Here is an 11,854-nt window from a genome sequence, read left to right on the forward strand (position 1 = left end):
ATTACTAGAAGAAAACAAACGGTCTATATCAAATTCCCCTCCTGTTTGAGAAACGTTCATTTTAGACTTCAACTTGGTCCGCGACTTTCTATACCCAATCGCATATACATGTACATACAAAATATAAAATCTTGAATGGATGCTACGACAGACCAATTTTCAACTTTCTAATAATCAACACATCATATAGAACTCGTGGACACTCACTCAAGCTCTCAAAACAGCATACACAACTGGAAATCAGAAAATACATGTACTCCTTCACAAACCGCATTGTTAGTTGACCACTGGAACCCACTATCAAACAATACAGTCACAGTACCAACTATTAACCCATTTAAACAGTGCCTGGACAATTGACAGAAAAACCTAGATATCATGTATCGAGGCTAAATACAAACAGAGTAGAATCCCATACCAGACGGATCTGAACATCTAGGCTGAAAAGCCTGCGTTCAGGAAGCACCTAAGTAAACCTAAGTAAACTATTAATTTAAAAGTAAGTATGAAACATCCATTGTTATGTGCATCGTTCATCTCCGAATGACCTCAACAAGTTTTTTTACTGGCAAAGTCTGTCACAAAATAATAACGAGGTCTTGAATTGGTGAGCATAGGATATGATAACTTTAAAGTTTGTACTGAATTGAACTTTCAGTAAATGATATATTTGGTAACGAAAGTAGCTATATGATGTCTGACACTCTGAAAAGTATAGAGAACGTATCAAGTTATGATATGATTCATACATACACAAACAACAATGCTTGTTTGCAGCGTCCGGTTAGTTTTCGAACCGTAATTTAATATGTTTAGCCTAGTATTAACCTGTTTTAGAAATAAAACTCTGATTTGCGTTAGACTTATATACAGAACGTACGTACGGGTGTATATGCAAATATCACGACTTTCGATTAGCTACTTGTGCACGTATTCAAGAAGTGGGCATAGTTGAAGATATGGAAATTTTACCTTAGTTTGACCTTGAACACATTGCGCAATCACAGTTGTCGCCTGGTACTACTATAGTGATTTTCTTTTATACATAACCTGACTACGTCATACGTCTTCTATCATTTGAACTGTACGCGAACACGTAGTGCACGTCCGTAGCTTGTTTACCGGAAATGACGTGAAATGATAGACTACATAATTCACAGAATAATTACGTAATTATGGAAGGAAATTACAACGATCGGTAATTTGGGGCTTATTTCCGATATTTTACTTTAATACTGATTTGCTCTCTACGTATCTTTAGTCTAGGACTACAGTTTTGTAGTCTAGTTCCTGACGGACCGTATTCCGTACTACGTTTATATCTTCATACGGTGAAGATAACGTACAATGTAGTACGGAATACGGTCGGTATGGAACTAGACTATTAAACAGTTTTGCCGCCAAACTAAATGTAGATAGAGCGATGCACACAAATTTACATGTATTGGCAAGTTGCATTGAACATCTTGGTCTATTACTCAACATATTCTACTCCCCGATTCTACTGTACTTCCTGTCACAGTACAACCATAGACTGTAGGGTATATGGTTTAAGGCTTTGAACATCTTGGTCTATTACTCTACACTATGATATTCTACTCCCCGATTCTACTTCCTGTCACAGTTCAACCATAGACTGTAGGGCATATGGTTTAAGGCTTTGAACATCTTGGTCTATTACTCTACACTATGATATTCTACTCCCCGATTCTACTTCCTGTCACAGTTCAACCATAGACTGTAGGGTATATGGTTTAAGGCTTTGAACATCTTGGTCTATTACTCTACACTATGATATTCTACTCCCCGATTCTACTTCCTGTCACAGTTCAACCATAGACTGTAGGGTATATGGTTTAAGGCTTTGAACATCTTGGTCTATTACTCTACATGTTCTACTCCCCGATTCTACTTCCTGTCGCAGTTCAAGTATAGACTGTAGGGTATATGGTTTAAGGCTTTGAACATCTTGGTCTATTACTCTACATGTTCTACTCCCCGATTCTACTTCCTGTCACAGTTCAACAATAGACTGTAGGGTATATGGTTTAAGGCTTTGAACATCTTGGTCTATTACTCTACACTATGATATTCTACTCCCCGATTCTACTTCCTGTCACAGTTCAACAATAGACTGTAGGGTATATGGTTAAAGGCTCATCCGTCTCATTTCTACAGGCCAAGAGTTGGCCACCAAAATTGAACTTGAACCTGACGTATCTGGAGCTTAAAACTATCACGTGACTGCACATTAATTTACATTTCACATGCAGCCATCGGGGAATTAACACCATTAAAAACAAACTAATCAGAATGCTAGACAGAATTCCTTAAATTATGATAAGTATAAAATAATATTACCAGACAAAAATCATTTTATATACTCATTTTATGTTCCAAAATCAAGGTATTTTATCTACATAAGTTTATTTCATCAAAATTTTGCATAAAACTGCGCCCCGAGCTTTGCTTTCAGAGAATAGGTGCACATTACATATCTGTTGAAATCGTTAGTCTCACACGAGACAAAGGATGTACACGTATGTATATTTTTCAAGGTCTTCCATTAGTAGATAAATATTGTGTTACACTAAGTTGACCACTCTTCTTGAAAGAACACTATTTTGATCGATGTTAAAAGTAGCTTTGAGATGGGATACGGAAAATTATTTTGGTATTGATATCGACAAACTTACATTTTCGCACTCATGAAATATCTATCAAATTAACTTGTTTCTTCAATTTGGTGTTTGCGTTATTTGTTTGTGTTTTATGTTCTTTGTTTGCAGTGTATTCAAAAAATCTAGTACAAACTGGTTACTTTATATGTTAACCTTTGACAGTGTATGAGTAACATCCGGTCAAGAATTGAAAACTTGTGAATCCACAAACCTATTTTGCAAATTAAAAACTACTGTTGCAGCTATATGATACTATTATTTGTCACGTGATTATAGAATTCGACCGTTTTTATGCAGCACCGTCAGTGTTGACATCCTCCTGCCTTTTATAGCCGAGATACTACAAAGCAATCCTGTTTTACAAAACTAGCCTGTATAGTAGATGAAATCAAAACGATGGGTTTCAGGCTGAACTCGTGATTGCATGTATAAAGAAATGAATATGATATTGTAAATGCCCCCAGACCAACTAAAGTAGAGTGCCGGCAAAATAAACTAAACTGACTTGGTAGTTCTTATTTTTGCGTAGGGGTGCATATAGCTATGGTAACTATAGCAACTGGAATCACAAATACATGCATGCTTATCGACAACTGTGTACAAAAGTAGTTCCCACATCGGATTGCACGCAGTAGAAGGGTTTATTGCCCGATTGAAAAAAAAGTATGAAAACTGAATTGCACAAAAACAAATACGAAGACGTCTGCTTGTAGTTCCCGTTGTCATGTCCTCACTTTATTAGTATTATTATTATTTCTTTAATTCAGTCCACCAAGATGTCCATAAAAATATTTTTTTAAAAACTTACAAACACAAAGAAAAAGACAGACATAATAACATTAAACAAGTATCTTGTACTATACATGACAATCCTATACTTTCTCCAAAGGTTTGAACGAAAATATGTATCAGAGTCAATACAGATTCGAATTAAAGTATTGTGACTCTCAACAATACGTCCGTTAAATGTATACGGCAACTTTCAGTGGAGCGATGAAAAACTCAAAATATCACTGGTTACACAGATATTACTAAATGCTGACTGCACCTCTTAGGTCAAATACTAATCGCATTGTGTTATTATATGCCACTTTTAAAGTATGCATCATCCTAGTACTATAGTTACACCAAACATTTAAACAATATACATTGTATAAAAAACTTCTAAAAAGTGTACATTTCACCTTCGAGGAGCAATGACTAAATTTACGAACAATAAAATTTGCCCTAGCATAAAAAGACTTGAGCTGCTTCCGCATATCTAATTCGTCTCCCCTGTCGAAGACATAATGTACCCGAGGTACTTTTTAGAAATAACAAACTCCAATTGCTTTCCGGTTTTTTTATAACGCTTTTGTTGCTATATAGTTACCATAGCTATATGCACACCTACGCAAACATGAATAAGAACTACCAAGTCAGTTTATTTTATTTTGCCAACACCCAACTTTAGTTGGACTAGGCATTTACAATTATCATATTCATATCTTTATACATGTAAGCGAGGACAGAGTCGGAAATGACAACGGGAACTATAAGCAGATGTCGCGTCGTAATTTTTTGTAATTACTGTTTTCATACTTTTTTTCCATCGGGCAATAAACCCTTCGACTGCATACAATCCGTTGTGGAAACTACTTCTGTGCACTGTTCTCAATATACATGAATGTATTAGTGATTCCAGAAACACGTGGCCGTACCCTTTGTGCAACTTGCATTTGTTCAAAGACGTCAATATTGTCGACTAGCCGTCGCTAGTATCAAATCTTACTGAAAACGGTTGTCTTGACGCCAATGTCAGCTATTTCAATAATAAGATTCTCACCAACTTGGTGTTTGGCGACATGTATAAACAGCGTCATGTCTGAACCCAAACACGGTAATTACAAATTCATGACAATAGAGTGTTCTGAAATACATACAACAAGTGTCTGTGATTCCATTGGGTGTAAAACCATAGAGATTATTAGCCAGAGTCTTGTCTTGGTGTTATTCTAGCTAATTGGTGTATCAAACTTTAGACTAGTCTTTGAGCTAAATGAATATATATGCATTGCAGTACATGTATTTAAATGTTATTTCTTGCTTGGAAATTACAGTATGACGTCGACACAGAGTCCCATTACATGTAAACGAGAAACTGACAGATCCAGTAATGTACTCAACTCAACTCAACCTCTGGGTGATTTTCGGTCAGTAGTTTTCTTACGTATTCAAACTTATGTCATGTGAGCTCGGCCTTTGAACACGGTCCCATGCCAACGTGGCCAAGGAGCAGTCGGTATCACTGCACAAGACATATTGCTTTGGTAGAATTCGACAAGTCACTAGGCATTAATCTTATTAAATGATGTTCGTAACGCTCCCTTCAAGTTTGTATGCTCAAACTCTTCATTTATACTGACTAATCCATTCCCAAGTATTACATTTTTTTGTGAAGGGCTTACTCGTATGTATTTGTGAAGGGCTTACTCGTATGTATTTGTGAATGGCTTACTCGTATGGATTTGACTACACTGCAAACGATATTCACCCTAAGTTTGTATGTGGTTTGACTGTTAATTGAAGGCATGATGTTAAAGTCAAATGTCAATATATGCACACTCTACAAAACGGGGTGTAAGTGACGTGACCATGGAAGTTGTGTTTGAATTTTGCAGATGATAAAGTGCAGTGCCTTTTACGTTTCCCCCCAAAAAATGAAACTTGAAGTTCATAGAAATTCCACAAGATTTGCAGTAATTTTCTGGGGGGGGGCGTACGTGTTCACACGTCGTTTGAGCTGAGGCCGTCTCTTATATAGTGTACATGAGATGGGTTTGCTCGTTTTCTTCAAAACCACAATATGGTGTGATTTATCAACATCGTCAACGTTTCTTGACAGTTCAGTAATTTGAAACTGTTCGCACAAATTTTTACTTCCTACACGTACACGGATGTCCCTACGAAACCCTCCTGCTGGAAACTTGTGTCATGTGTGTCGTAATTATCAAATCTTGGATTTCTCAAAACCAATTTCACTATAAGTTAAATACATTCATTTCAAGACAATAGTTTCTTTTCCAGGACAAAATATATCCTAATTTGAATATGTCGGCAATTTAACAATTGAATTGTTCAATGGAAGTAATTATGGCATTTCTGATTGATATTTTTATAGATCAATTTTTAGTAAGTGTATATACAGGGATACTAAATTTACCACAAACTTTCAGAAACTGAAGGACTGTTTCGTCGGGGCTACAAACACGACGTCACACTTCGCAAACGGTGAACCGATGCTAATGCATAAATTTTAATAGGCGATCTGCAGTGAGAGCTGGACTTCTCAGTCCCGGTAAGAAAGTACAAAGTTGTCAGTGACAATGCCCAAAATAACACATGGTAGTTGAAATCCTGCTGGTGTACTAATGAATACAGTCTGCTGATTTAATGGATTTGTTTTACTAGTGGTTGAAAACAGATGCAATTGAAGTCGTCAATGACTTGTATATATGCATCCATTGTCGTTCATTTGAAAAGTACGAAGAGAAAGGTTCACTGCCAGAAATTCATCACGCGTTGGCTACTCCGTTGAAATAGTTGGTACCTAATACTGGGTTTGTTTAGATTTTATGGGTTTACGTTTGTCTAGGGTTTGTTATTTGATAGTAAACATAGTTTATGAAAGCCCCTAGACCTTCAGTAGCTCTGCACATAAGTGGGTGAACATCGGACGCTGTTTGAAAAGTTACTAATGGGGCAATATAAGTTTAGCCTTACCTCCAGAACCAGCGGCGTTACCAGCACCTGGGCCTTGACCAGCTTCATAGCCTTGAACATCTGCAGTGATTTTGCCAGTTGGCATTACTTCAACCCACTTGGCAACTAGACGAATGAAGTCATTGCCATTCGATTGCACTATGAGAGTACCGTCACGGTCTACTCGTAACGTGTCGAGTTGTCCCGTAAGTAAACTTGGATTGATCGAGCATGTTGAGTCAACATCAACATGCAGAGAGTTGGACACGACTTGACAATCTGGAACTTGACTAAGTGAACTTGGTGGTTGATAAATGAGGACCACCAGAAGTATTGTTATAACAGTCACTCTTAACGACATGGTTGACTTGTATGTTTTTTCATTCCCGTCTCACACGCATACTTCAACGGCCTTGGAGAAGGATACATACAAGTTGAATTACTCTTTACGGCCCGCTAGCAGAGCCGCAATAGTCCTGCCAAGAACGGTAACTTGTATCAGAAGCTCGGCTCAGCGTTCCTCAAGCGAAGCGAAGATTGTTTGACAAAGTTCCAGTTCAGTACACGTGACTTACTAACGTACCAGTTCAGGCAAGTTAGAAATGTAACTGGTCGTACGTCCAGTACAACACTCTTATAAACTACCCTTAAAGCAATTTGTCATTGTGGAGTGTAGGGCGACGCTACTAATTTAATTCAACACACTTCCGGGTTCAATGTATGCTCTGGATGCCCAACCTCTCATGTACATTATAGAATGTGAATACCAAATAATTGATACTCCAATAAGGCGAGAAAAAAAATTGTTTCTGGTCAGGACATTTTGTCTGAAGTGGTGCGACGACGCGATTTTGTTTTTATTCTCAACTCAATCTACTACATGTTTTTATGGCAGTAACTGTTCTTTTTATTCATGTTATTTAGTACTTTAGAGCAAGTGTGTGTGCTTGTCTCTGATTGGCTCTGCAGTTGTCTTTACTGAAGTAGGGAGGGTTATTTTTGTGTTTTCCCATGGATCTGCAGACTGCATGGGCTGGACAAACAGAAAAAAACGACCGATACGAGGGTATTTAAGTGATGCGCGCGCTGAGCAGAAACAATTCTTCTTCTTTTTTTACCTAATTTAGGTACTTTTAATCAATTTTAACGAGGTCATTATTTTTGGCTGAAAATTTGCCAAAATAATGACAGGAACCCTTGTTAGTATCTGTTCGACCACAGACAAGGAAGAAACCACCTTGTCTGTGTCCATAACACCGCCACAACAAACTTATCTGCTATGTCGGTCACAATGAGAGGGTAAATACATGTATTATGTAATATTTGAGAGCACATTCTAAAGGTAGGCTATAAAAACCCATTTTCTTAGCCTTTGTAACATCCGTGTACACGTTTCAAAACAGCTAATCGGTTCCGGGTTTTAAATGCACATTAATGACAAAACATCGATGCTATGTAATGCCACTGAGAGTAGGAATCTATGACCATCAGTACTCCATATTATTAGATTACACATGTAATAGCCGACCATTTCGTAATTTCCTATATCATTATTATCATTATTATTTCTTGATGAGAACTCTACCCCTGTCCCTTGATGAGAACTTTACGCCTGTCCCTTGATGAGAACTCTACCCCTGTCCCTTCATGAGAACTCTACCCCTGTCCCTTGGTGAGAACTCTACCCCTGTCCCTTGATGAGAACTCTACCCCTGTCCCTTGATGAGAACTCTACCCCTGTCCCTTGGTGAGAACTCTAACCCTGTCCCTTCATGAGAACTCTATCCTTACATGTACTGCAGAATTCAAACCATGTATTTTGATAGTAGGGTATATGGATGGTTTTCGTCAACGTATAGCATGTCGCAACTCAAACTAATCAGCGACAACGTCGACATCTGAAATACGTTTATTGAATAAAACCCACTTTTATGTTTCTTGTATATATAGGGAGGAGGGTCGGACATAGAACAGAATATTTAGATGCTATTCCCCAATATTTTTTCTTTCAGCCAAGGAAAATACGAGTGACCTAAGGGGTCGTTGTCTAGACGAATAGTGACAACCCTTAGGTCACAAGTATTTGTTCCGGCTAAATGAAGAAAAACTTTGGAGAATAACATAATTATACCAGCGCCAGTACTATCAAAGGTCAAAGAAAAATTAAGGGAAGTAATGGCAATTGTGGACGGTTTGGCTCATGTTTCGAACATCGTGGAACCAGTGACGTAGTGTCGCCGTAACATTGACGCGCGTTGTCGTGACGTAGCACGACCAGAGTATATATTCCATATTTGTTGTTCAACTTAGCTCATGCATGGTATAACATACTACATACTTGTAGCCCAGGTGAGACCCATGTGTAGATGAACCATCCGTGATTCAATGCTTCGCAATCCTATTAGGAAAATACCCCTAAATATTTATACAGTGTAGTTTTTTAGATGCCGGATTTCAACTAGACCCGAAAGGCCAACTTTTGTAAACTTCATGATGTTGGACGACCATGAACATACAATTGCACAATGTTTCTACTATACTTGTAATTCCGGTGTTAGCAATGTTTACAACTAAAAGTTAACATGTACATGTATTGTATCACATAAAACTTCGCCAATGGTTGGTCATACAACATCTTGTGTCAACGATTTCGTAATTCTGGATTTGATAAATCAAATTCTTTCGATTGGATGAGTAAATATTTGGTTTGTCCGATAGATTAACATAAAACATAGTAGATGTCTCGACTGTAGCCGAGTAGTATTTGGTGATATAGCCCATAGGCAAAATGTATGTGTATGTGTGTGTGGGGGGGGGGGGGGGTAGGGGGGGGTGGCGGCCTGCAAAAGAGTTGTCGAAAGTGGCTATTTGTTTTACTTTAACTAATCGTGTGTGTGGAGGGGGAGGGGAGCATGGTCGGGAGCTATGGCACCTCTTGAATCTTGTAAACCAATCTGTGGAAGTTACGTGTATGTAAACCAAAAGTTTTGGATGCCAGCGGCTTGAGGGCGTTATCGGGTCCAATTTGTCATTGCTGGGTTTTTCCGGGTTCTTCGACGGTAACGGACTGCTTGTGTATGTTGTTTACTTTCTGAAGTCTTACCTTTTGGATGCTGACACAGATGTGCCAAAAGTTTCAATAATGTCTAATATTAGACATCAAAATAATACCCTGGCAAGGAAGTGTCCTAACCCAAGCACGCACCCACACACACCCATCCATCCATACACGTATACATACACATATACATACATACATACACACATACATACATACATACATACATACATACATACATAATACATACACACACACACACACACACACACACACACACACACACACACACACACACACACATATATATATATATATATATATATATATATATATATATATATATATATATATATATATATATATATATATATATATATATATATATATATATATATATATATATGTGCAGGGACCTTCATCACTTCCCTTGCCGTTTTCCATCCCCATGAAATACTCTACACTTGCCCCTTGAACTTTCCGAAGTGGGACACTAGATACATTTGAAGTAAATGTATATCGTTTGGTGTTTTCCGACATTAAACCCAACAATTATAATTATATTTGTTTCCTCTGCTCTCAATAAACAATCCAGTGACAAAGACAATGATTTCAACTTATCAAATTTATTCAATACTTTTACAGTACTATTATATTTATTACAAATATGAAGTTGAAATGAAAACACTGTCAAACAACATAGAATTCTACATCAAACAAACTAACCTTTTGATTTTATTCGCAATACTTCTATTCAGAGTGCAAGAAAAATTCAATGTATAACACTGATTAATTTTCACTCCTCTGTAGTTCAAAATTAGCACAAATTTACGACATAACATTTCCACTGTAACAATGCCATTGTTGATTTAATAAGTGAAGTAATGTCTAATTATTTTACAATGAAACTCCATTCACGAGGCAGGCCTTAGTGATATTTGATAAAGCTTTCTGGCTGTACTATTTATTTTGTATGTGTGTATCTTAAGTTTCTAATTCATGTTCAGATCATTGTTCTAGTCATTACTGTTAATTAGCCAAAGTTGTCGGGGTTATTTTCTATAGCGAGAGTACAACATACATGTTAGGGGCAAATTTCGAAATATAATTATTTGAAACATTATAATCTAGATCTTTTTAATTCACGAAACGAGAAAATGACCACCGACAATGCTGAGCGTGGAAACATGTACATTTAACACGGGTAGGCGAATTAATCTATTTGTGAGGCGCATAGGGTTAAACTTCACCCGACATTTTTGGCTAAGATGTGCTGACACGTATATTACATCACAATATACTAAATCTGTTATCTCAAATGCCACTAAATTTGGTGGGCTAATAATTTCGTTTACATGCACAAATTATGCATATATTTTCATGCATGAATTCGTTAAAACGGTACTCAAGATTACTGTAAAGTTATACTCATAAATGATAATGACGTCACAGTACCATTGCTATACTGACTGTAGTTACAGTTGAAGTGGTGTTGGTGTTTGAGGTTTCACTCATGGGACATGATGCCGCAAAGATAGACACATAGTCAACTCAAGGCTAACAGTAACCATAGAAACTACTCATAGGATCTATACATTAACAGAGATGCAACACGTACAACAGGATCCAATTGCTGACTTTCCAGCTTATAGTCAACATATCAATTTGACTACTTCTACATCCTCACTGTGCGTGGCACCCTAATTACCTCTATACTTTAACAGTTGAAGTTGTCTAAGTGATTGTATACGTCAGATCACATAAGTTGTCTAAGTGAGTGTATATGTCATATCACATAAATTGTCTAAGTGAGTGTATATGTCATATCACATAAATTGTCTAAGTGAGTGTATATGTCATATCACATAAGTTGTCTAAGTGAGTGTATATGTCATATGACATAAATTGTCTAAGTGAGTGTATATGTCATATCACATAAATTGTCTAAGTGAGTGTATATGTCATATGACATAAATTGTCTAAGTGAGTGTATATGTCATATCACATAAGTTGAGCACCAATTCAACACCATTTGTACTGTAGAATATTCGTCGAAGTATCGTACTTGTTTACAAAAAGTGGTTAGTGTCACCCCAATTGCAAATAAAGGCAACAGTTGTAACATAATGTACAATATGAGCTTAACACCAGGTACTAAAAATCTTGACTCCTTACACAACAATACAACAATATACGATGATTGTATTAATAAACTCACAAGATGTGTACAAAAATCTTGAACTCTGAGTGATACCACATTTCATTTTTAAATTAGCAAATCATACTGCAACATTTGGTACAGATATATAATAGACATACAAAGTAAAGTCACATAAAATAGTTACCATGGCTACTACTGTCATTTATGGTTATA

The 11,854-nt window shown here is 36.9% G+C and overlaps 1 protein-coding gene across 1 annotated transcript in view; it reads right to left on the reverse strand.

The window, feature by feature from the left end:
* The window catches only part of LOC144444889 (uncharacterized), a 112,561-nt gene extending 105,610 nt beyond the window's left edge, over positions 1-6,951 (reverse strand). Inside the window, exon 1 of the mRNA XM_078134440.1 lies at positions 6,444-6,951. Within this exon, the coding sequence (XP_077990566.1) occupies positions 6,444-6,783 (340 nt within the window). The 5' untranslated portion in view covers positions 6,784-6,951. The remainder of the gene's footprint in view (positions 1-6,443) is intronic.
* Between the last annotated feature and the right edge of the window lie 4,903 nt (positions 6,952-11,854).

Source organism: Glandiceps talaboti, chromosome 13, assembly GCF_964340395.1.
Source record: "Glandiceps talaboti chromosome 13, keGlaTala1.1, whole genome shotgun sequence".
NCBI lineage: Eukaryota > Metazoa > Hemichordata > Enteropneusta > Spengelidae > Glandiceps > Glandiceps talaboti.